General features: G+C 33.8%; 1 protein-coding gene across 5 annotated transcripts in view; it reads right to left on the reverse strand.

Moving 5' to 3' along the window:
- Positions 1–27,422, reverse strand: part of Evi5 (ecotropic viral integration site 5) — a 210,014-nt gene that overhangs the window by 140,211 nt on the left and 42,381 nt on the right. For 3 of the 5 annotated variants that reach the window (XM_058585233.1, XM_058585236.1, XM_058585228.1), the window contains exons 3-5: positions 6,651–6,840; positions 5,186–5,410; positions 4,247–4,321 (exon numbers count right to left, since the gene is read on the reverse strand). In XM_058585233.1, the coding sequence (XP_058441216.1) occupies positions 4,247–4,321; positions 5,186–5,410; positions 6,651–6,840 (490 nt within the window). Of the gene's footprint in view, positions 1–4,246; positions 4,322–5,185; positions 5,411–6,650; positions 6,841–18,847; positions 19,069–27,422 lie in introns of those variants that run through there. The other 2 variants (XM_046461808.2, XM_058585230.1) reach the window with 2 other exon arrangements.

Here is a 27,422-nt window from a genome sequence, read left to right on the forward strand (position 1 = left end):
GACCGTGAATCCAAAGCCAGCCTCAGCAACTTAGTGAGCTCTAAGCAACTCAGTGAGATCATATCTCAAAATAAAATACAAAAAAGGTCTGGGGACGTGGTTCAGTGGTTAAGTGCCCCCAAGTTCAATCCCCAGTACCCCCTCCCCAAAAAAAAAAGAAAGTAAGTAAGTAATCAGAAGAGAATGCTGGAGTTGTAGCTCTCAGTGGTAGAGCACTTGGCTAGCATGTGTAAGGTACTAGGTTTGAGCCTCAGCATCACATAAAAATAAATAAATAAATAAAGGTACTATGTCTACAACTAAAAAGTATATTTAAAAAAGAAAAGAACTTTCCCTTCTATCACCCCACTTGCATCTGTAACCATTTTTACAGCCTCTGGTCCCTTGTATCTATTATCCTGGACCTTTCCCCAAATCCTGTCCTGTAGTTCCAATTGCTCATTTAACATCTCATTTGGAGTCCAACATATATCTCAAACTGCTCATCTAATTTCCTACCCTGCCATTCCTGGATACAACAAATTTCTGCTCAAAAACCTTAGGGGTCATCACTGACTTTTTCCTTCCTGACTCTACAACCAGTCTATCAGCAAATTTTACTGGTTCTATATTCAATTTCCAGAATCAATCTATTCTTACCAGCAACACCTAGCCCAAACCACCACAAAGAGAGTAGTCTACCATCTGAACTGTTACAAATGCTTTCTAAATGGTCACTTTGCTGTCTTCCTTGTACTTCCTTTCCAGTGGTCCATTCTTTATACAAAATAATGCCAGTGACACTTTCAAGGCATGATTAGAACATTACATTCTACTGCTCAAAAACTCTGATAGTTCCCCATATCCTCAATAAAAGCCAAAATCCTTACAAGATTCTACATGATATGATCTCTAATCTCTATTTCTCATTTCCTATCATACCTTCCTCTTTCCACCTTTGTGGTGAGCCAGCCATGGGCTATGCGTGTGTGTACTATGAGCACTGAACACATAAGTGGACTGGACTGACATTGCCTCTCTCTCTGTTTGGGCTGGCGACATATGTGTCCTTTTCACTTGTTCTTCCTATGATCCCCACACAGCACATGAGATGGGCATGACCTTCCAAGATGTCAGTCAATCTGCCGACAGAAAGACATCATGAAGCTAGACTCATCATGAAACCTGACTCCTTGCCTCATTTGAATGGCTTCTCCCCAATGAAACCCAGGTTCGAGGCATGTTCCCTCTCTTTCTTGCTTGCCTTGCCCCCCCTCCCCCTCTCCCTCCACCCTCACTTGTGGGAGATATGGCTGAGGAGTGGTCACTGAACCCAAAAAGGTACTTTCTATATCTGTGTCTTTATTTAGTCAGCCCAAATTCACTTGGAGTGACCCTGACCAGTTTAGTCATGTGTTGTGATACACCTTCTCCTCACCCCTTGGTCCAATCATAGTAGGAATGAATCAATTAATCTCCCTTTTATCTCTTACAAGAAGAGTCTCTTCCCTTCTGATGTTCCAAAAACCTTCATTCCCTCTCCCCTTTGAAAGAGCACTGATATGAGAACTGGGAGAGAGTTTTTTGATTTTTTTAAATGGTGATATTTTAAACATAAGGTAGGATGATTTGACAAAAGAGCAAAAGGAGGTAGAAAAAAGTATCACTGGGTCCTGTGACAAAATGAAAAAATATGAGACTCCGTGACACTTATAAATATGAAGAATCACCACCCAGCTGTTTTTTAGTCATTCCTTTCCATTAGAAAGAAATCATGACAACAGAGTCCTAGAGCAATGTGGTGCTGCATACTTTCTCTATGATTGAGCTGATAAGACAACATGTCTTTTGCAAAGGTCTAACACGTATAATATACCTAATTTTACAAGAGTGTTAACATAAACACAAAAAATATATCTAGCACTTTAAACCACTTTTACACCTGTACTAACTTTATAAATTTTATCAGACTCTCTTGAGTTACACTGCTATACTGAAGTTGTGGGAAACACTACATACTAGAAATATAAAAGCATAAACTTTAGAATCAAAGAGGGGGGGTTTTCAATCTGGATCCACCACACTTTTTACCTCATGGCCCTGGGCTATTAAGAGATTATTGTTGTGGTGGCACACTGCCTGCCACTGACAAAAACAGCTAAAACGCCACTGATGACTTCAATTGTGGTGCTGATTCTCATATCACTATCACCATTGTCTTCAGCACCTTGAAGGAAAGTGTGGTTAGCTCCTTAGGGCTCCTAAAGAGCTAGGCAGCTCTTTTGACACTCAGACCTCAAGTAGGGGAAAATTGCTCTGTAGACACTCAATAGAGATGACTACTAAAGGATTAGAAATGGGGCAGGATGATCATAACCTTGAAAAGAAATGGCATAATAGTGTTATTTCTTTAGCTTTATTGATACATATTTATTTCATTTATTTATTTTTAAGACGTCTCCCTTATTCTTTAGTCTCAGAAGTTTACTCCTGGAAAGGAACCTTGGAGATAACTTGATTTGAATTGTGTAAACTAGGCTTTGCATCTCAGTTCTTCAGTAGATCTACGAACTTGAGCTATATTATTTAACCTCAGAATCTTAATTAAATAATATTACCTATGTTCAGATAATAAAGGATTACTCTGGAGCTGATATAAAAGCAAAAGGATAAGGATGGTTGAGTTCAATGGTGAAAGATCTACCAATATTGACCAGTTATAAATGAAGACAGTCACAACTTTGTGAAACATCTACACCCTCAACATTAACATACCTAGTTTTGTATTATATTAATTATAACTAAGTTTCACCTAGAAATGGACAAATATTCTGTAATAATCACTAGAATCAGTTTTTATGTTATAATACAAAATACAAATAAGTCAATTTGATTGTCAACTTAGTATCTCAGACACCAGGTTTATGCTACTCAGAAAAGACATATGGAGAGCTGGAAGTAGCATGATGTAGTAGAACATATGCTTAGTATGCACAAGACCCTGTGTTCAATACACAGCCCGAGAGAGAATGAGGTAGGGTCTGTGAGTGTGTGTGTGTGTGTGTGTGTGTACATTTCTGACACAAAGCTTTAAAAATCAGGTAAATTAAAGAGTTAGAAAATTAAAGTATCAGGAAAAAAGAACTTCTTACTCCTGCTCTGCTTCTATCTATTAAGATGTGTGATTTGGGGCAAGTCATTGAACCTTTACTGCATGTCTTCTAAATGCCAAACACCAAGCAGGACTTCTATATATAATATTTCATATGACCCTCATGAAGAATCTGAACATAGATAATATTATTTAATTAAGATTCAGAGATTAAATAATCTATCCCAAGTTCATAGATCTACTGTAGAACTGAGATGCAAAATGCAGCCTACATGATTCAAATCAAGTTATCTCCAAAGTTCCTTCCCAGGAGTAAAGAGTAAAGATGGATATCTTAAAAATAAATAAATGAAATAAATATATACCAAAAAAGCTAAAGAGATAACACTATTATGCCATTTCTTCTCAAGGTTACGATCGTCCTGCCCCTAAATTGTGAAAATATCCCATCCAAACCCGTCCCCAAATAAGTCACTGTCAATGCTATATCCCTGGAACAGTAAAAGTAGCTGAGTAACACTATTTTAGAGCTTTTGGCAAGATATGCATAATAAGACTGCGGGTCCATGATATATAAAATTGCTATATAAATTTTCAAAGATGTCAAACAACATAGATAAGAGCTTCATGTCATCATTTTATTCATATCCTTACTCCCCATTAAATGTTGACAAGACTTAAAAGTAGATACAGGTTTTAGTAGAACATTATGGTATAACTATATGCATCAAGAAGTTCAGGGGTGGGGCATATGGGTCAATGGGTACAGAGTAGGCAATCCCTAGCACCACAAAAAAGAAAAAGTTGTTAAAATATCATTTGAGGGGCTGGGGTTATAGCTCAGTGGTAGAGCGCTTGCCTTGCACTTGTGAGGTACTGGGTTTGATCCTCAGCACCACATAAAAAATAAATAAAATAAATAAAGATTTTTTTAAAACACCCTTAAAATATATCATTTGATGAAAGACACTATTATATATCATTTCAACAATTTTCATCTTTCAAAGTACAAACTAAAATATTATTATTCAAATTAGACTTTAGGGAAAAAAACTGAATATTCACTTATACTTAATAAAAATAATGCTTTTTAAACCCTCCAATCCAACCTTAATAAAGAACTTAATTAGACATTTAATACTTGTATTAACTTACCTGCATAAGCAATAATCCAACTATAAAAGCACTTCCTTGACAGTAACCAACCTCACGATCCACTAAAGAATATGCCTAAAAAGTAAAATATGGTGTTCAAAATATTTTGACATGGTATATTAGACCTTCCTTCTCCCAAAACCTGAAATTGGCGAAAGAGTTGATTAAAAGTCAATTTTTTTTAAAGAAAAAAATCTTGTTTACTTGTTGTAGATGTTATCCTATAAATATTTTAAGAGCAAATGTTTTATTACATAAAATTTTCATTTGACAATTTCCAATTAGAAAGCAATAGCTGCTAAGGATGAAGGAAAAAAAGGAATGTGTACTCAGTAAGGTAACAGAGCTTTAAAATCAACTAAAAGTTGTATCTGATTAAGATAAAATTAGAGTAGGGTTATGATAAAGCTTAAGCAAAATTAAAATGATTTAACAAGAAATCCAGTGTTTCGTAAAGATAGCTGGAATAAAAAGAATCTAAGGGAAGGGAAAAGGCAATGTTGAAGAAAAAAATTAGGTAAAATCTTTATTAAGAACCCTTAACAATTCAAGCCACTGCAAACAGAAAAATTTGCTGACATGAATGCAGCCATGTTGGGAGAAACCTGAATCCTAGACTATGAACCTCACATAAAGTGAACTGTCCATTTTCATAAAGGATCTCTCTATGAGTAGGTTGGAGTAGAGTAATTATTAATATGTTACTTTATTTCCTGTCAAGTAATGTGAATGAATTTTCAACTAATATGATGAATTTTCTAATAAGTTGTCTAAGTTAAACAGAAATGTAGCAGCAAAGTTACAGTAGAAATTATGCTAAAATCAGTTTTGTTGCCAAAGCAACTGATTATGTGGAATTTCATGCTTTATCATGGGAAATGTATAATTTCAACTTTTTGAGAATTCATTTCATTTAAAAAATGAACAAACAGAACTTACCTTCATCACATTGAATAGAACCTCCTGTCCAAGGCTATCTTTTTCCTTAAAAAAATTATGTTCAGGATAAGTTCTAGCAATGTCCCTCCGGATCAGTTTTTCACAAGGTGAGGTCATTTTCAGGAGTTCTGAATACTGATCCTTAATTGGCATACTTTGTGCACTGCATAAAAGTTGCCAAACTATTGCTCTAAAATGGTGGGGTATTCCTTTACGAACAAGTTCCTAAAAAAGAAAAGTAAAATTTTAAATCTGAATTATTTAATAAGTCTCACATTTGCAAGCCAAAGAAGACTTATTTGGTGGGTGAGGGATGGTTGGAGTAGAGTGGAAATTTTTATCAATTCACGAAGCTGGTTTTAAAATAAACTGGGAAACTTTTTAACCAAGGATAAGATTTTGCTCTTGGGTATATCCTTTTCTGGTTATGGGGAGAGGATGTGCTACAAAGCCATGCATAAATTCTGGCCATTTCACCAACAATCCTGCCTCTAAAATTATTTAGGACTTGACAGCCTGCAGAGCTATGAATGATGGCATCATACCCATCACATTTAGAACTGCTATTGAAAGCAGAAAAGAAAAATACTGATAATTCAAGAATGCATGATGTCACAACTTCATTTCTCCATCTATAAAATGAGAGAATTTGGCTGGACATGGGCACACACCTGTAATCCCAGCTACTTGAGAAACTGAGGCAGGATTATCACAACTTTGAGGCCAACCAGGGCAACTTAAGGAGATCTTGTCTCAAAATAAAATAAAAGGGGCCAGAGGTTTAGATTAGTGATAGATTGCTTATGCATGAAGTCCTGGGTTCAATTCCAAGTACAAAAATTATAATAAAATTAGAGAATTTAACTTCTAAAAAATTTTCAGCTATATATTTCCATTTTCAGCACCTCTATAACAACTGATACCTACATGTAAAAATTCCATGAAGAATTGGAATATTTGGGGGAACAAAATTACTCCTTTGAGCTAAGAAAATATGAAAATGGTATTTAAATATTAAAGTAATGATACATAGTTTACACTATGATTTCCAATTATCTTATTTTAGTGTTGAAATCACTTAAAATAAGAGCCTGGCTAGGGTCCTAGTATTGCCACCCACTGTCTAGTGATACTTAGTCAAACTTGCTAAGCCCCAGTCTCTCTACTGTAAAATGGGATTATTAATGGGATTTTAAAGGCTACTTTTCTTGCAGTGTTTTAAGAGAACTGAATAACATAGTATCTATAAATTATATGACAATGTACATGACATAATAAAATTTTCAGTGAATACTTTAAAAAAATTCCATGAAACACAAATAAATGAAAACATAAAAAGCAGATTTCTTCACTATACAGAGCTTGGAAATCACTAAAATCTGACTTTTTTTCTAATTCTCTAATAATCCATACCTGATACCCCTTTGGGGTGAGAGAAAAAAACTTCAATAAAAAACATGAATACCTTAACTTGTTTTTCCTTCTTTTTGCGCACATCTTCCCATTCATTAACAATTCTTCCCCAAAGAATCCAAGAATCTTCTTCAAGGTGGCTGAGATTACTGGAGGCTGATGAACTTGATACAAGAGAGGAGCCACTATTTCTTCTTGACCCATTTACAGATCTTAAAGACTTACTATCCGTCTCTAATAATCTAAAACATAATTAAAAATTGGTGAATATCTCATCTCACAGTGATATTAGGTGAAGGAGTGATGATACTTAGAGTTTGACTACCATGATTTAACCATTGTTTTAAGATAATTTTAATAATGTACATGATTTCAATAATTTTTGGTTGATATCAATAAAATAATCACTATCTTTTTCTTACCTAGGTACAGGAGTTTCAAAATTTGAAACAGCAAATAATGTTAAATATTTTGTGCAATTAGTCTCATTGTAATTTACTTTCATTTCCATTAAAAATTCAAATTAGAGAACCAGGCACAGTGGCAGGTGCCTATAGTCCCAGCTACATAGGATGCTGAAGCAAAAGGATAATTTGAGCCCAGGAATTTGAGAGCATCTGAACAAAGTAGTGAGAGATAATCTTTTTTAAAAAATCAAATTAGGGTAAATCTAATGTAAAAAGTGGTTGGGTAGGCTTCAAGGAAAAAAATAATGCTTGGGAGAAGTACAAGAAATTTTATGGAATTACTAATCCTTTCATGTTTTACAATATGACCAAGGTTTTAAGAAAAGTAATCAGAGCCACAGAAATTAGCCAAGTCTCTTTTTTCATTTGTTTCACATATTCATACCTAATCTGCCTAAAAAAAAAAGTATATACATACAGCCTATTTATAACTATATTTCTTGAAAAAGAAATAGAAATCAGAATCAGGTCCATATTCCCGCACAGTAAAAACAGGATTCACTAAGTAGGAGCTTCTTCCTTTAAGGATGAAGAGGGATTTCACCCAATCTCCACAATCCTTACTGTCTTCCCAAACTCTAGTCAATAGTTGCTATTCATCACTAGGCTTCCACAATGAAACTGGAATCTCGTTGCTCTTAATACCCCAGCAGTCTTTTGAGTATCTAACCTTGTTTTAGCTCTCTTCTCTAAAGAAAGATGCGTTAAGGTAATTTCAAAGATACAGTCCATAACTCATCACTCAAAACTCATAACTCATCTTTTCTTTACGTATGCACAGGATACAAAAAGGAAGGCTGGAAATGTGGCTTTATAACTATAAAGATGTAGATTATAAATAATTCAAATAATAAGGGTCCTAAAATATCTATTTGTTTTTTAACATGGCTACCTACCACTCAATTCCAGTACCTCCTTCAGAAAGGCATATGCTTAAGGTACAAAAAAATGCTTGCAATACTAATTTATGAAATAGAAAAACTGAGAGAGCGAAAACACGAGTCAAATCCTATTTTGCAGTTATAGAACCACCCTTGGAGGATCTACACGTTTATATTCCTTAAATTATTTAGCTCAGTACAAAAGATATTAAGTAGTGGACTGAGGCTATGGCTCAGTGATGGAGCACTTGCCTAGCCTGCATTAGGCCCTGTGTTGGATCCCCAACACCTCAAAAAAGAAAAAGAAAAAAAGTACATTAACTCTTTATTAAACTGAAAATTATAATCCCAGTTTAAAAAGTTTGAAAAACTTCCAAGTTTTAGATGTCATATTAAAAAATACCACAATAGGGGCTGGGATTGTGGCTCAGCAGTAGAGCGCTCGCCTAGCACAGGCGGGATCTGGGTTCGATCCTTAGCACCACATAAAAATAAAGGCATTGTGTTGTATCCATCTACACCTAAAAAATAAATATTAAAAAATATATACAAATATAAAATAAATTCTCTCCTTATTTAGGAGAATTTTAATATATTTTCATGGCAATGATAATTTAAATAAAATTTCCTAACTACTGCTAGAAACATAAAAATGTATTACAGCCAAATTAAGCATCAATTACTATATTTTTATTTGCTTTAAACACTGTTTTCCATATATATTATTTCAGAAATTCCATAATTTTTCTTATGGAAAAATTAGTATGACTAAGTAATTTTCTTTATGTTTCTAAAGATTTCTAAATGAAGTAGAGAAAAAAAAAAATCACTGAAATATCTGGACCTAAGTTCTTCATTTCACTTGGCTATATGTTTGGTATACGCCAAATAGTTAAACCGCATTACCATCATCATTTGGGACACACACAGTTCAAAGGAAATTATGATACTAACTTAAACCTAAGTTTGAGGTATAATAGATGTACAGATTTTAAAAATGCCTAATTGGAAGACTTTTGGAGTACATAAAGGGTTTCAGAGATTGCTGAGCTGTAACTATCTGGATAAACAGAAATGCCAAGTGAACTCATAGGTGGGTTACAGAAGTTAGCTAAGCAATTTACCTTCAAAGAACACTGAAATAACATATTCCATGATACTTACAAATGAAATATTATTCCAAATAAAGACATTACATTATTTAAGGATGTTACCCTTGCCTTATCTCACATCACATATACAAATACTATTCAAAATGGATGATAAGCCTAAATACAAAAACTAAAACTAAAAGCCCTCTAAAAGAAAATATACAGAAAACCTCTTCACAACCTTGAGATTGGAAGAAATTTGTTAATGAGACACAAGGAGATACTAATCATTAAAAAAAAAGTTGATTAAATAATTAGACTTCACAAAAATCTGCACTTCAAATGATTCCATTAACAAAATAAAAAACCAGGGCTGAAGTTGTAGCCCAGTGGTTAGAGCACCTGGCTAGCACATGTGAGGCCCTAGTTCTATCCTCAGCAACACATAAAAATAAATAGATAAAATAAAGGTACAATTAAAAAAAACAAAGAAAATGAAACAACAAGCCATAGACCAAGAAAAAATATTCTCAGTATATTTATCTGACAAAACTTATTTATATCGTATATTCTAAATATAAGAAGGGCTCTTAAAATTAATAAAAAGGTAAACACCACACTTTCAATAATTGGTGAGGGATTTTACCAACACTTTCTAAAACAAGATAATCAAATGACTAATAAGCCCCCAAGTTAACTATTTAGTCTTTAGAGAAATCCAAGTTAAAACCACACACTGGTATGGCTCTAATTCTAAAAAAAGACATCATACCAAATGTTGGCAGGATGGGAGCTAATATAACTCTCATAAATCAGTATAAAAAATATAAAATCATATAATCACTTTGAAAAACTGTTTGTCAATTCCTTATAAAGTTAAAATTTGCTTCCATATGGCCCAGTAAGTGTGAATACACACACACACACACACGCACAAATTATATATATAAAAACAAAAAAAACTTGCAGTTCCAAGTTCAGATATTTTATTCATAATAGCCAAAAGACAGAAACAACACAAATGTCCAGAAAAATAAACTGTCAATTTATGATATATCCATTCATTGCCAATACTTCTCCATAAGACAAAGAAACAAACTGGAGATAAATGTATCAACATGAATGAATCTTATAGACATTAGCCTGAATGAAAGAAGAATGGTACAAAAAAGTACGCATGATATGAGTTTATTTATATAAAGTTCAAAAACATAGTGTAGAGGAAAATACAGGTGTACATCCTCATAACTTTGAAATAGGAAAAGCCTTCTTAGACATGACTCTAAAAGCATAAGTGTCAAGATTAAAAAAAAAAAAAAGAAGTGGAATTTGACAAAATAAAAACATTTTGTAATTTACTAGCTAATCTCAAGAAAGTGAAAAGACCACCCACTAAAGGGGATAAAATATTTGCAAACTATAAAGAACTTGTATTTAGATATAGGAAGAACTCTTAACAAATCATTAAAAAATACTCAATTAAAAAAATGAACAAAAGATTTGAAAATATATTTCTCCTAAGAAGATACACAAAAATGGGGCTAGGGCTGGGGCTCAGTGGTAGCGCACTTGCCTAACATGTGTGAGGCATTGGGTTCGTTTCTCAGTACAACATATAAATAAAAAATAAATGAATAAAGTTCTATCAACCACTAAAGAAATAAAATAAAAATTTTAAAAAAGAAGAAGATACACAAATGGCCAATGAGCACATGAAAGATGTTCAGTAACACTACTCATCAGGGAAATGCAAATCAAAAATCAGAAAAGAAGTTCTACAAGACTGAGGTTGCTAGAAAGAAATTCTCTGGGATGATGGGAATTTTCTAAGATTACAGAAATTTTCTAAGTTTTAATAGGCATTATGGTTATACACATGTATATACATTTGAAATTCAATTCTTTTTTTTTTTTTAACTGAGGATTTAACCCAGGGGCACTTAACCACTGAGCCATATCCCCAGCTCATTTTATATTTTATTTAGAGACAGGATCTAAGTTGCTTAGGATTAAGTTGCTAAGGCTGGCTTTGAACTTGCAATCCTCCTACTCCTGCCTCACCCTCTAGAGCCTCTGGGATTTCAGGCATGTGCCACCATGCCCAAAGCTCAAACTATACACTGAAAAACTAAGCCTTTCTGTTTCACTCTTCTCATTTAGAGACTGGACTCTGAATTAACACATTATTCATTCATCTGTGTTACTCTGTAAAAATAACTATAGTTTGTATTTCTTACTTATTAAAAAATACAGGGGCTGGGGTTGTGGCTCAGCGGTAGAGCGCTCACCTAGCACATGCGAGGCCCTGGGTTCAATCCTCAGCACCACATAAAAATAAATAATAAAATAAAGATATTGTGTCCAACCAAAAATAAATAAATATTTTTTAAAAATACAAGCCAATTTGAAAAAATCTACGCTTTTAAAATTGTGATTACCTTCTGATCAGAACTTTGAGTGTTATGCAAATTAATACTGTGGTAATTTTTCTTAAATATGATATGTAACATACTAACCCAAAAACAGATGTGGTAGCTTTGGTTTTTAATATGGTGGTTTTGTTTTTTAAAGCAGATTACTTAAAAAGCAAATATAATTCAACTGAATTTGACAAAGCAGATGAGTTTTCAGGGTAGGGGTTTTAGTTTGGATTTTTTTTCATTTGTTTTAATTAGTGATAATAGAATGCATTTTGACACATCATACATAAATGGAATATAACTTCTCATTCTTCTGGTTGTACATGATGTAGAATCATACCGGTCATGTAATCACATAAGTACATAGGGTAATAATGTCTGATTCATTCTACTATCCTTCCTATCCCCACATACCCTCTCCCCTCTCTTCACTCTCATCTGACTAATCCAAAGTACCTCTATTTTTCCCTAGCTCCCCACCTTACTGTGAATTAGCATCTGCATATCAGAGAAAACATTCGACCTTTAGTTTGGGGGGACTGGCTTATTAGCATGATATTCTCCAGTTCCATCCATTTACCTTCAAAGGCTATAATTTCATTCTTCTTTATGGCTAATATTCCATTGTGTGCACACACACACAAACACACCCCACGTTTTCTTTATTCATCTGCTGAAGGGCATGTAGGTTGGTTCCATAGTTTAGCCATTTCAAGTTGAGCTGCTATAAACATTGACATGGCTGCATCATTGTAACATTCTGATTTTAAGTCCTCTGAGTATAAACCAAGGAGTGGGACAGCTGGCCATCTTATTCATTCTTGATTTTACTTCTTGTGCTTTAGGAGTCTTGTTAAGGAAGTCAGTTCCTAAGCTAACATGGTAAAGATTTGGGCCTACTTTTTCTTCTAGATGGTGCAGGGTCTCTCGTCTAATGCCTAACTCCTTGATTCACTTTGAGTTGAGTTTAAGGGTTTAATTTCATTTTGCTACATATGGATTTCCAGTTTTTCCAGCACCAGTTGTTGAATAGGCTCTATTTCCTTCAATGAATGTTTTTGGTACCTTTGTCTAGTACGAGATAACTGTATTTGTCTCTGTGTTTTCTATTCTATGTGTCTGTTTTGGTATTAATACCATGAGGATTTTGTTACTACGGCTCTGTAGAATAGTTTAAGGTCTGGTATTGTGATGCCCCCTGCTTCTCTAAGGACTGCTTTGGCTATTCTGGGTCTCCTATTTTTTCGATAAATTTTATGACTGCTTTTTCTATTTCTGTGAAGAATGTCACTGAGATTTTAATAGGAATTGCATTAAAGTCTTTATAGTGCTTTTGGTAGTATAGCTATGGTGCTTTTCTTTTCTTTTCTTTTCTTTTTTGGTGGTGGGGGGGTGTAACTAGGTATTGAACGCAGGGGTTTTTTTTAACACTGAACTATATCCCCAGACTTCTTACTCTATTTTTTCAGTTGTCAAAGGACATTCATTTATTGACTGCTGGGCTGAGAATTGCCTAGCACCTCCCACATGACAGGCAAGTACTTTAGCACTGAACCACAACCCCAGCCCTTAATTTTTATTTTTGATACAGGGTCTCACTAAGTTGCTGAGTCTGGTGCACTCTACCACTGAACTAAAACCCAGCCCTAATTTTTATTTTGAGATAGGATCTCGATAAGTTGCTGAGGCTGATCTCCAAGTTGTGATCCTCTACCTTGGTCTCCCAGGGTTGCTGGTATTACAGGCAGTACATCCATCTTTAAATTGTCAGTCTTGCATGAAGGTTATTTTTTTTTTTTTTGGTTTAGGTTTGTTTTTAAATGTTTTAGTCATGGGATTTTCTTTACACTGAGGTCAAACTAGGGCCAAGCAAGCTTTTGTCCTTCATATTAACTATATGTTATATTGTATACTGACATGAGATATAATGCTTCTATATAAGAGAACAGAAGCAAAAGGGTAGAACTAAAAATTATTTGTATCTTGATTTGGAAATTATGAAACATCACCATATTATGATGAGACACATTTTGAAGAATAAATGTTTAGACTAAGGAAAGCTCACCAGTTGTTTTTGTTTTACTTGGGTATTTTTGCTGAACTTAGGTCAAGACCCCTTTTCTTTTAGTATTGCACATATGTTTCTTCTTCAAGTTCATTTCCTCTCAAATACATCTTCATGTATATGCCTGATGTGCTCCTGGCAGCAGGATGTTGGCAGCAGTGTAGTCCCCATGCTGTTCCTAGTAACATGTAACACCATTTTCATGACAGACCTAAGCACAGACCCTACTATTATCTTACAGGTGTAAGTTTTTTCAAGCCATAGTCCTGAGACAGATTATTTGATGCAAATTCTCTATTTTTGTAGTATGTTGTTTCCTTTGTGACTCTAGGGTGAATTAAAATGCCTGTCAACTGCAAACTTGCTTATGATTGATTTGGTGCAATGAAGTTCCTTTCTAATCATTTCTGGTTTGGAACATACTCAGCCATCCTAAAAACTGGAACTATTTATTTCTGACTCATTTGTTTTACCTTAAGTTTCAGATGAGGTTAACTTTTTCTCTTTCACTTACGGGGACTAAGCAAGGTCACAAATTGATTTGGTACAATGAAGTTTAGAACTTTCTAAAGAAAAACTTTAGCATTTTTATAACAAAAAAGTCCTAAGAAGGGTTAGGGTGTGGCTCAGAGGTAGAGCACTCGCCTAGTGAGGCGCTTGGTTTGATTCTCAGCACCACATAAAAATAAATAAATAAAATAAAGGTATTGTGTCCAACTACAGCTAAAAAAAAAAAAAATTTAAAAACAGTCCTAAGAGTTAGAACATTTTGCAGAAGTACTACTAAACTATTTTATTACGTCTCTTCCTAAGGAACTACAGTTAATGTGTCACATGACAGTCTGATCAAAGAATGGATTGAATACATAATGTGGACCCATAATATTATATAATGGAGCTGAAAAATCACTACCACCTATTGACAGCTACATCACAACATAGTATAACATATTATTCATGTTTCTGGTGATACTATTAAAAAAAAAAACAACCTATTGCGCTGTGTTGTAAAAAAATAAAAGTAGGGCACAAGCCTGGGGTTATAGCTCAGTAGCACAGCGCTTGCCTAGCACGTATGAGGCACTAAGTTCGATCCTCAGGACCACATAAAAATAAATAAATAAAGGTATTGTGTCCATTTGCAATTTAAATAATTTTTTTTAAAAATTTAAATTTTTTAAAAACTTTTTAAAGTATGGCACATAATTATGTACAATATGTAATACCTGATAATGAACTGTTACTGGTTTATGTATTTACCACATTATACTTATTATCATGAAGCTGTATTCCTCCTACTTATTAAAAAAGAAAGCTGTAAAACAGCCTCAGGCAGGTCCTTCTGGAGGTATTCCAGAAGGCAGAATTATTATCATAGAAGATGACAGCTTCTTATGTTATTGTTACAGACCTTCCACTGGGACAAGTTATGGAGTAAAAGACAGTAAAACTAATGATCTTGAGTAGGCCTATGCTAATGTATGTGTTTCTTAGTTTATAACAAAAAACGTTTAAAAAGTAAATAAAAATTCAATAAAGTTTATACAATGAGAACACAAAGAAAATATTTTTGTGCAGTTGTATAATACATTTGTTTTAAGCTAAATAAGAGTCAAAAGTTATAGTTTATTGATATTTGTTTTTATAAAGGTAGAGTAGCCAAAGTGTGCAGCTTGTATAAAGTCTGATGTACACTAATATCGCAGACCTTCACATGCACTCACCACTGACTCACCCAGAGCAACTCCATTCCTGCAAGTTCCATTCCTGGGTAAGCACCTTATATAGGATGTCCCATTTTGTATCTTTTATACCACAATTTTACTGTACTTTTCTGTGTTTAGATACACAAATACTCATAGTAGCCTATAGTATTTAGCATAGTAATAACATACAGTATAATCTAGGAGCAACAGGCCACCATCTAGGTTTATCTAAGTACACCCTACAATGTTAATACAACAATGAAATCATCCAACAATGCATTTCTTAGAACCTATCTTGTTATTAAATGATGCATTCATGAAAAGAATTTATATATTCTTCAAGAAAATGGAGACTGGGGTTGGGGTTGTAGCTCAGTGGTAGATCGTTTGCCTAGCATGTTCAAGGTCCTGGGTTTGCTCCCCAGTACTGCCCCCAAAAAAGAATATGTAGACTTCATAAATATGTACTTAGAATCAACTATTCTCATTCCTTATTGCTAAAAGTGATAATAACTCAGGGAGGCTCCTAAACAGGTTGCCACCTAATTTTAATATAATTAAGATACTCTGACATAGTAGTAGAGGAGCACACTACCTGAAAGTCAACTATTTCCAAAGACTTGATTCTGGAAAATGGTAATGGGATTATTGAGAAGTCTATCCAAAACTTATTCTGTTATTTATTTTTCTCCTTCCAGATTACATGGCTTTACGGTTTACATGAATTTATTATAAAAAAAAATAAAACTATCCACCCCACACTTCCCATTCCACCACAATTTCATTATGATAAATGAGAAGGAAAAAAAAAAAAAAAACATCAGGTTGAAGGAAAATACTGACCCAGCAGTAATACTGTTCTTTGTAATCTAAGGCATTTCCCATGAGTTTGTGTGGCCATTTCTTATCTGCTACTACTGTACTGTAATTCAGAGACCAGATCTGTTCACCCTCCCAGACAGTGCCAGGCTAAGACATCAGAGGCTGGATTTCTATTAAATGGGAAACACATAACCCTCAGTTCCCTAACTGGACAACTCCAAGTTTCTCTTAAAGTGGCTCCAGATCTACGGTCAGTTGTTCCAAACGGCTACAGCAGTACATTGGCTGAGATGAGGGTACTGAGACAGCATCAGCTGGATTTCAAATAGTATCAAAATGGAGAAAGTATAGGGCTGGGGTTGTGACTCAGAGGTAGAGCGCTCACCTAGTATGTGTGAGGTACTGGGTTCAATCCTCAGCATCACATAAAGTAAAATAAAGACATTGTGTCCACCTATAACTAAAAAATAAATATATAAAAAATAGATGGAGAAAGTCTAGAATTGGTGGTAGGGAGAAAGTATTATAATTCTCTAATGGGTAGGACTAAGGAATAAGTTGAGAATGAAGGAATTTTCCACCATGGAGAGTAGTTCAGATCTCAAGAGAGAGAAGCTTCATTATACCTTTGCCTCTGAGAATCAAACCTTCTCACAAAAGCACTACCTATTTAAGGAAATAGTAGAGTGCATACTTCACAAGAAACACATGAGAGGGGGCTAGGGTTGTGGCTCAGCGGTAGAGCGCTCGCCTAGCATGTGCTGGGTGCTGGGTTTGATCCTCATCAAAGGTATTGTGTCCAACTACAAGTAAAACAAAATATTAAAAAAGAAAGAAAGAAACATATGAGAAAGAAGCACAGTTTGTGTGTAAAAGCATGCACATGATAAAGATCAAAGAAAAAGTCTCTCAACCTATGACTGAAAATATAAAAGAGGAAAAGAAAAATAATAGGGTTTCTTTGGGATGTATGTAGTTTGAAATACCTTGGGGACATCTATATAGATAAATAAGCACAGCAATTAAAGAAACAAGTCTAAAGTTCAGAAGAAAGGTGGAGATTACAAATAGAAATTTGGTAATTATTTGTGAACAGTTGACATTAAACTTTTTGAATATGATATTGTATTTGGTAAAATTTTTCCTAAGTATACCACAGCAGGACACTACAGAAACTGGTCAATATCAGCTGGTGACTTTCAAGCTACCAAGAGAATTTATAAAGCCCTAAAGACAAAAAAAAAAAAAAAAAGCTGTATGAGAAAATACCTGGAAAGTTAAATATGCTAGCACTTAAGTTTTTCAAAAAGCCTTATTATAATAGAGGGGCAACTTTTCAAACATGAGGGTCAAACATTTCTTATAATGTTACACCAAACGAACAGAATAAGAATATGCTGCGAGAAAGATAACTTGTCAGCTAAAAGATTGGCAAGTAAGTAACAAAAGACTTGTTTTATTCCATTTTGGGCTAATACAACACAATACTTTAGACTGGTTAATTTATAAACAACAGAAATTCATTGCTCACAGTTCTGGAGGCTGAAAAGTCCAAAGTAAATTAATCCCATTCCTGAGGGTAGTTTCCCAAAGGTCCCACCCCTTACCATCACATTTGGGATTAAATTTCAATACATGAATTTTGAAGGGACATAAACATTCATACAATAGCAAAACTACATGACTGACTCACAGAGTAGTCACATTCTTTCTTATCATCATCAAGCACAAATCTGTGTCTCAGATCAACAGAAATAAGAAAAGGATAAATAAGAGAAAAAACAAGGAATTAGCATAGGCAACAACTCCAAGACAACACAAAAGACAGGTTCCAAAATGACCTGGATTTTTCAGTTCTGAAAAACACATTTCTTATCCTGGTTTGTTTCTTTCAGATGACAGCTCAGAGAAGGTGAACACATTCCAAACCTCTGATCAGAAACTGATGGTTTGGAAATTACTTTATCCAGCTGATAAAAATTTAAATAATCTTCAGTGATAAGAAAAAGAATAGAGAGTTCAAATGAAGATCTAAAGACTTTTCCTATGATTAAAAATACATGATATTTTTTTTAACAGAGACTTGAAAATATCTACTTTGCTTGTAAGCTTTTCATTCCCTTTATGTTGCTGGATGTTTTATGGAGAGCACCCTAGGAAAACTGAGGTAATACTTTACACTAAAATTATAAATGTAAGATGAACTTAACATCATCTAGATCAGTCAAACAAATATAATGCAAGCCACATATAATTTTAAATGATCTAGGTAGCCATATTTAAAATTAATTTTAATATTGTATTTTCATAAAATATCATCAAAATGTCATTACAACATGTAATCAAATTTTTTTAAATTAATGACATTATTTTTTCAAATCAAGTATTCAAAATTTGGTGTTCACAGAAAGTAAACTATACACCAGAATACTACAGTAACAGTTTGTGTGCCCAATTGCCACATATAGCTAGTAGCTACCATGCTGGATGGTACAGATCTAGATGTTGGTAAACTACAAACATATTTAAAATTGACATCAAAGACTCCTGCTTACCAAACTTTAAAACCATAACATACATTTACTTTAAAAGAACTCTTTCCACTTCTTCATTATCATATCTTATCCCAAAAAATAAGCTAAAAAGCAAAATTGAATTCCAAATAACAGAAAGTAAAAGGAAACAAACAGTTGCAATGACAAACATTTAAACAACAAAAATAATGACGTGTTCAAATTTTAATTAGCAGCATTTCCCTTCTGAATTAAAATGCATTGCTATTATACTTGAAACTTACCTCCTTAAATTCATCTCTGCCAATGCCTTTGTATTTTTAAAACGAAAAAGAAAACACATTTAACACATGGGGGGGAAGGTTGTCTCATTTCAACTTTAAGTCTATCAATTATTAACTTTCTTCAAACTGATCTTTGACATCACACTGAACCATTTCTTCACATCTTTCCACGGTTGCCACACACATGCTCTTGTTTTTAAAATGTAATAGCTGCAATAAAACTGTAGGAATAAAAAGAGTTTCTATATAGAATTTGATACCTTCATGTTTCTTAAATTTTAGTTTTCTAAAATATTGCCATTTTTATATCTCCTGAATTAAAAATAGTTAAATAACACAATCATAGTCTCATTTACATTTGGGGAAAGAAAAAATAAATCCCAATAAAAACATCTACCTTAATTTTTACTTTAGTTATGTAACTTACACATCTTTACCACAAATCACAGAAATGGCCAGAGAAATTTTAAATTATTATTCTTACAATTTTCTCCCAGACATGATACTAGTAATAATACTAGTAGGGAAGGTAGTAGGACAGAACAAGAAGAGAGCTAAATCTTAGTATGGTGTCATTTTACTTCATTTTTTAATTAAAATTAGATGAACACATCTTTCCACTAGTATTGTTCTCCTAAAGATAAACAAGATATCACTACATTCAACCTTTCTGTAAATATAAATCCTTCGCATGGAATTTGGGCTTTTAATGATTTAAAACATTATACACATACACGTGACTTAGTATTTGAACACAAAAATATTGAATTTTTTGAATAGTTCACACAAGAACAAAGGGTGACAACCTTCTTTTATTTCTTCACAAACTTTTTGTGTTAGTGGGGGTGGGAGGTGACGCCTGGGGATTAAACCCAGACCTCATGCCTATTAAACACACTCTCTACCTCTGAACTACATCCCAGTCTCAAAATCTCTTTTCTGAAAATTTTTAAACAATTTCAGGAAATTTTCCTTAATTTTTTACATAAAAGTTAAGCACATGGCATACAGGCATAAATTATGAACTGCTTAGGAACAAGTTCACCATTAACCCACACTTTGCCTAAAACAATTTTTTAACATAGTACTTTGTACAATTAATTGTACAGCAATTTCTGGTCACAACCATAACGATAAATTCAAACTTGATCACTTACAAACCAAGTACCAGAAGTTGTACTTTATGCAAACTACTTCATCCGTGTAAAAACCAACTCAAAACTTACAATTTCTTTACACTCTTTAGAGAGATCTGTAAGTGCTTGGCTTTGCCAGTCCTGCCCCAGCTTCATATCCCCCTAACATTTTCCACCTCATAACTCCTTTTGCTCTCTGTAATGGTCCCTGCCAAGTTCTTCTCTCTAAGAACCTATATGCTCATAACAGCCTTCACACAACAGCCAACACTCCACTCTGTTCTTTCGAGATCCTCTTCCAATTTCATCTTATCCAAGAAACTTTGCCAATTTACTTATCATGTTAAAAAACTATCTCTTCCTAAAACCTTTAACAAAACTTTTGCTCAAAATTCTTTAAAATGTAGTAAGCAAAGGAATAAAAAGTTAAAACTAATACACATACACATTGAAACCAAGTAATTATCATGTGGCATACACAACTTCTTACTTTACCATCAAATGCTGAAAGCCAAAGAAAATCCTTTGAAAGGAATTCCTAGGAAATGATCACCTGAAGGAGACAATTTCTATCATCAGGTTTGCATGGGCTGATATTAGGTCCTCTTTTATGTGGCTCAATTAGACCAAGCTCAAAATCCCCAGTTTTTAAACTTTGTTTTATCACTATTTTCTGTCTTTATCTCAACAGGAAGGTACCAAACCTGAGCACAGCTCCCTTTAAAGCAAAATTTCAACAATTACCTCAACAGTGAATTTTTAAAGCTGAGTAGAGAATATATTTATATATGGTATTAATTCCTAAACTTAATTGTCAAATAATATAAATCAACTTTTGTAATGTTATTCAGAACTCTTCCCATGACAAAGGAAAACATAAAACTTCTTAAGCTCATTCTTGTCATGATGAAGTAACAGAGACTGGATTTGCCCTATTACCTGAAACAACCAAATGATAATTAACAAAATATATGAACACAATTGTTTTCAAGACTGTGGGTAACAGGCAATAATGAAGAACAATTTCTGAGGTTCACATTAACTCTGTGAATGCCATCTTACCTTCCTTGAGAAAGTTTCTGGGACCTGGCACAAGTAGGGGAAAATTCAAGACAGTACCTAATAAACTCCCTGAATTGAGGAGATGGAGCTGAGACTCATCATAACTCAGATAAGCCACACTTCAGGTACTCAATTACAGTTAGATCAAGGTAGCTAGAGTTCACATGACAAGAGACCAGAAAGGAAAGAACTACACAGAGACCTTTAGAGATTGTCAAAGCATCTCTATCAAGTATTCAGCTGAAAATGAACAGTACACTCATGTAAGGAAACTACCCAAAGGAAAGGAAGAACCACCAGAAAAGATTGGCTGTAACTGTGGCCACTTTCACACAAGGCAGGCAACAATACCTGTTTCCACCAGCCTGACTTAAAAATCTCCTGTTTCTAGGCACAATGCGCAGAGTACACAAAAGGGTCTTGCTTCAGTGCAGGGGTAGAGGGTTAACACTCCTAGGCTGTATACTACTCTAGAGCAAATGCTTTCCAAGTCATTTAATTGCATTCCAGAACAAAGTTTAAGAATACCTATAGGAAAATAGGTAACACAATAATGTAAAATGCACAATGAAACACAATAATGTAAAATGCACAATGTTAGCCATCCAATAAAAAATTATCAGGCTTGCAAAGAAACACATATAACTGTGTTACTATATTTATAGCAACACAATTCACAATAGTCAAACTATGGAACCAGCGTGGGTGTCCATTAACGAACAAACAGATAAAGAAAATGTAGTATATATTATACAGTGCAGTTTTGGTAAGCTATAAAGAAAATTGAAATTATGTCCTTTGCAGGAAAATGGATGAAACTTGAGAACACTATATTGAGCAAAATAAGCCAAACTCAGAAGGTCAAGGGCCATTATGTTTTCTCTCAAATGTGGAAAATAGAAGAAAAAAAAAAAAAAAAGAACGGAGGGGGTCCTCATAATAATCAAAGGGAGATCAATAGAATACAGAAAAGGGATCTGGCAGAGGAAGGAGGAAGGAAAAAATTTTTAAAAGAAGCATATATATCCATTAATGAGGAGAGTAATCATAATAATAATAATAATAATTTCTGTAGAGTCTTTAAAGAAGTGCAGAAAGGGACAAAACAATTTTTGAAGAAAAAAAATGACCCCAAAATTTCCATAGTTGGAAAAAATTATAAATCTATAAGAAATTTAACAAACTTCAGATGTGAGAAACATGAAGAAAATGACAATAGGACAACTCAGAATTAAATTGCTTAAAACCAGTGGTAAAGCAGAGAAAAAGACATAACAAAAACAAAGATAAGAAACAAATTGGATTTTTTTGTTGAAAACAATGCAAAAGAGAAATCAATGAAATAACATCATAAAAACTATTAACCTACAATTTTGTCCTAAGAGATAATAAATATCTTTTAACTTTCTCAGACATACAAGAGCTAAACAATTCATCACCAGCAACCTGAAATGCTAAAGGAAGTCCTTTAGACAGAAGGATAGTGACATCAGATGGAAACATGGATCCACAGAAAGTGCCAGTGTGTTGCACACCTGTAATCCTAGCAATTTGGGTGGCTGAGGCAGGAGGAACACAGGTGAGGCCAGCCTCAGAAACATAGTGAGACTCTGTCTCAAAATAAAAAGTAAAAAGGGTTGGGGATGTAGCTCAGTGATAGAGCACCCTGGATTCAAATCCCCCAGTACAGAAAAAAAAGGATAGAAAGTACCAAATATGGTAACTACACAGACATAAAAACATGCATTTTTTTCTTTTTATTTCGATTTCATTTCTTTCTTTCTTTCTTTCTCTCTCTTTTTTTTTTTTTTTTTTTTTTTTTTTTGTGTGTGTGTGTGTGGTGCTGGAGATTGAACCCAGGGCCTTGTGCATATGAGGCAAGCACTCTACCAACTGAGCTATATCCTCAGCCTTTGATTTCATTTCTAAGATAACTGTTGAGGCAAAAATATTACAGTATGGGAATTATATATAAAAGTATAAACTAGCACAAAGGATTGTAAATGCAAGTGTACTATTCAAAGGTTCTTAACACATTATGTATAATGGTATAATAAATATCCTTTGAAAATAGAGCGATAGGGCTGGGGTTGTGGCTCAGTGGTAGAGGGCTCGCCTAGCACGAGTAAGGCACTGGGTTTGATCCTCAGCACCACATTAAAAAAGAAATGAAATAAAGATATTGTGTGTCCACCTACAATTAAAAAATAAATATATTTTTTAAAATTTTTTAAAAAGAAAATAGAGTGGGGGGGCTGGGGTTGTGGTTCAGCGGTAAAGCACTTGCCTAGCATGTGTGAGGCACTGTGTTCGATCCTCGGCACCACATAAAAAATAATAAGTAAACAAAATAAAGATATTGTGTCCATGTATAACTAAACAAATTTTTAAAAAATAGAGTGATAAGTTGTCTTAAGAAGGTCAAATGATTAAAAGAAAACAATGACAAAAAACAAGATAACAGATTTAAATATAACCATTTTTATTATTACATTAAATGTAAGCAGTCTATTTTCCTCAAAATCTTCAAAATGAAAGATTCAAAATGATTCTGAAATGCCCAGAATGGGCAAATCCCCAGAGACAGAAAGTAAATTAGTAGCTGGACATAGAATGAAATGGGAAGACTAATGGGAACACAGTTTCTTTTTGGACTGATGAAAATGTTCTGAAACTGGACAGTATAATCATAGTTGTACAACTGTGTGACTATATTGAAAAAACACTAAATTATATCCTTTAAGAGGGTGAACTCTATGGCATGTGAATAAATTTAAAATAAAAATTCAAAAGAAGAAACTAATAAAATGTGTTTTCACCTCTGCAGAATTATACTTCTTGTCTGACTCAAAAAGGTTTGGCCATTTGATTTGCTTTGGGGGTCATAAAATGTAAAGGAAAAGTTATACATATCACTCCCTGGGTATTTTCAACTACATCTTTTTCCTTCTAAGTCCAGTTTACCCTGAATAGCACCTGGGTTCTGGTCCTGGAAGGAAGTATGAAGTAAAGATGTACTCACCTGTACCTGGAGATGAATGTGAATGTAAGCAGGAAATAAAACTTACTTGACGTTTTTAAAAAAGTTAAACATCTAACTAACCCAATCAAAAGTCTAGTAAGATTGTATTTTTAAAATAGACCTAAATAAGGGTTGAGATATAGCTCAGTGGAGGAGTGCTTGCCTGTGAGTTAGGTTAGACACACAGGTTGATTGCATTAGGTTGGATACACAGCGCACATACATACACACACACACATGCATGTACACGCACGCGTGCACGCACACACACAAAGAATACAAATAAAAGATGGGGAAAAATAAAATGTTAAAACTATTCAAAAAGTTAGTGACTACATTAATGAAATCAAGTAGATTTCTAAGCATAAAGGTCATAAAGAGATATAAGACATCCTCAATGTCCATACACCAATAATGGAACTTCATATTACATAAAACAAAGACAGAATTTAAAAGAAAACAGACAAATATGCAATTATAGCTGGAAATTCTAATACTTCTTTCTCAATATCTGACATAACAAGTAAACAGAAGAAAACCAGCAAAGATATAGTAGATTTGAACAACACTATCAATCCACTTGAGCCAACAGACATTTATAGACCATTTCAGCAAACAACAGCTGAATACACATTCTTTTCAAATGCCAAAGAACATTTAACAAGACAGACAATATTCAGGGCCATAAAACAAGTAATAAATTTGAAGGAATGTTGCTAAGGCAAGGTTTAAAAAAATAAGCACTAAAAACCCATATTAGATCACACAAGCATCATAAGGTCACAAGACATTTCAATTAAAGATCAAAGACATTTCCAATCAACTACTATTTGAAGACAACTATCATAAAAATCAATTTCCTTCATTAACATAGATCCAAAATTTCCCCAAAAAAATGAGCAAATCAAATCAATAATATTTTATAAAGACACTATATCATAACCAAGTGGAATTTGTCCCAGGAATGCAAAATTGATTCAAAATCAACTTGCCACATTATCAGACTAAAAGATGAAAATCATACGATCATTTCAATAGATTTGGAAAAAGCATTTTATAAAATCTAAAATGTATCTTAACTCTAAACCAAATAAGAAATAAAAAGGAATTTACCTAGCCTGATAAAAGGCATATGAAAAACCTACAATTAACAGCATATATAATACTTTACACCTTAAGATCAACAAAGCAAAAATGTCTGTTTGCCATTACCATTTTAATGTATACTTGAGGTTCTAATTTGTTGCAATAGGCAGGTGAAAAAAGATAAAAGGTATCCAAAAGATGAAAAAGAAGTTAAAGTGCTCTTATTCACAGATAATATGTTCAACTATACAAAAAAACCTAATGCAATCTTGAAAACAAAAATAAAAACTCCTACCAGGGGCTGGGGTTGTGGCTCAGTGGCAGAGCGCTTGCCTAGCATGTTGAGGCACTGGGTTTGATTCTCAGCACCACATAAAAATAAATAAATAAATAAAGGTCCATCAACATCTAAAACATTTCAAAAAAAACAAAAAACAAAAAACTCCTACAAGAACAATGAATACAGCAAGGCTGCAGAATTTATGATCAATATAAGAAAAACAATTATAGTTTCACATGCTAGCAATGAGCAATTAAAAACTAAATTTAAAAACATACCATAGACAAACAATAATCGAGAAATATATTGTTTGGGGGGTAGAAGACAATATCATTAGGAATTCAATGCAATCTCAACAAAAATTTCCAGATATTTCCAGAAATTAACAACTTGATTGTAAAATTTATATGGGAATGTCAAGAACCAAAAGCCAAAACAAAACAACAAGGTTGGAAAACTAACACTATTTGATTTCAAGACTCAATACAGGGGCTGAGGTTGTAGCTCGGTGGTAGAATGCTTGCCTAGCACGTGTGAGGCACTGAGTTAAATCTTCAGCACCACATAAAAAAATAAATGAAATAAAGGTATTGTTTACATCTACAACTAAAAAAAATTAAAAACAAAAGACTCAATATAAAGCTATAATAACTAAGGTAGTATAATGTTGGCATTAAAAAACAGAAAGAGATGAATAAAACAAAATGGAGTCCAAAAAGAGACTCATATATTTATGGACAACTGATATTTAACCAAATTATAAGAGTAATTAAATAGAGAAAGGATACTGGTTTTAACAAACAGTACAGGAAAAATCATGTTTGTGCATATTCAAAAAAATAAACTTTGATCTACACCTTGCATCAAATACAAAATTAACTCAAATAGATCACAGAGTTATGTGTAAAATTTAAAACTATAAAACTTCTTGGACTGAGCATGATGTTGGGCATCCATAATTCCAGCTACTCAGGATGCTAAGGTAGAAGGATTACTTCTGTACCAAACTTTGTGATCAGCCTAATTAGCATTAAAAAAAAACATCTCTTTTTTTTAAAAAATTTATTTGTTCTAATTTGTTAAAATCCCATCTCTTTAAAAAATAATAATAATAAAACTTCTAGAAGAAAATAAATAAGAGAACCTGTGTAACCGTGAGTCACCCAAACACAATCTATTAAAAGAAAAAACAATTTAACATTGGGACTTCATCAAAATTTATAACAACTTCTCTTCAAAAGACACTTTTTTTTTTTTAATGGTACTGAGGATTGAACCCAGGGCCTCATACATGCTATGATCTTCCACTGATTTACATCTTCGGTCCTCTTTTAGTTTTATTTTGAGACAAGTTCTTGCTAAATTGACCAGGCTGGCTTCAAACTTCTAATCCTCCTGCCTCAATCTCCAGAGTAGCTGGGATTATGGGTGTGCACCATCACGCATGGCTCAAAAGATACTTTTAAGAGATTAAAAAACCACCGACTGGAAAAATGAGATTTGAAAATCATGTACTTGATAAGGTATCTATATCCCAAACATATAAAGAACTCTCAAAACACAATAACAAGAAAGCAAACAACCTAACTTTATTTTCGTTTTTCTGGTATTAAGTATTGAACCCAGAGGGACTCTACCACTGAGCTCATCCAAGGCCCTTTTCATTTTTTAATTTTGAGACAGAGTTTCACTAATTTGCTGAGGCTGGCCTTGACTTTCAATCCTCCTGCCTCAGCCCCCCAAGTAGTTGGAATTACAGGAGTGAGCCACCAAGTAGGGCTTACCTTACTTTTTAAAATCAAAGATGATAAGTTAGTCAAGCAGAATGGTTCACACCTGGAATCCTAGTGACTCAGGAGACTGGGCAGGAGGATCACAGGTTCAGGTCAGCCTTGGAAACTTATCGAGAACATATTTCAAAGTAAAAAGGTCTGGGTATGAAGCTCACTGGTAGAGTGCCCATGATTTGAATCCCCAGTGCCATAAAAA

Source organism: Marmota monax, unplaced genomic scaffold (assembly GCF_021218885.2).
Source record: "Marmota monax isolate L192 unplaced genomic scaffold, Marmota_monax_Labrador192_F-V1.1 WCK01_AAM20220418_F8-fsc00070, whole genome shotgun sequence".
NCBI classification, from domain to species: domain Eukaryota; kingdom Metazoa; phylum Chordata; class Mammalia; order Rodentia; family Sciuridae; genus Marmota; species Marmota monax.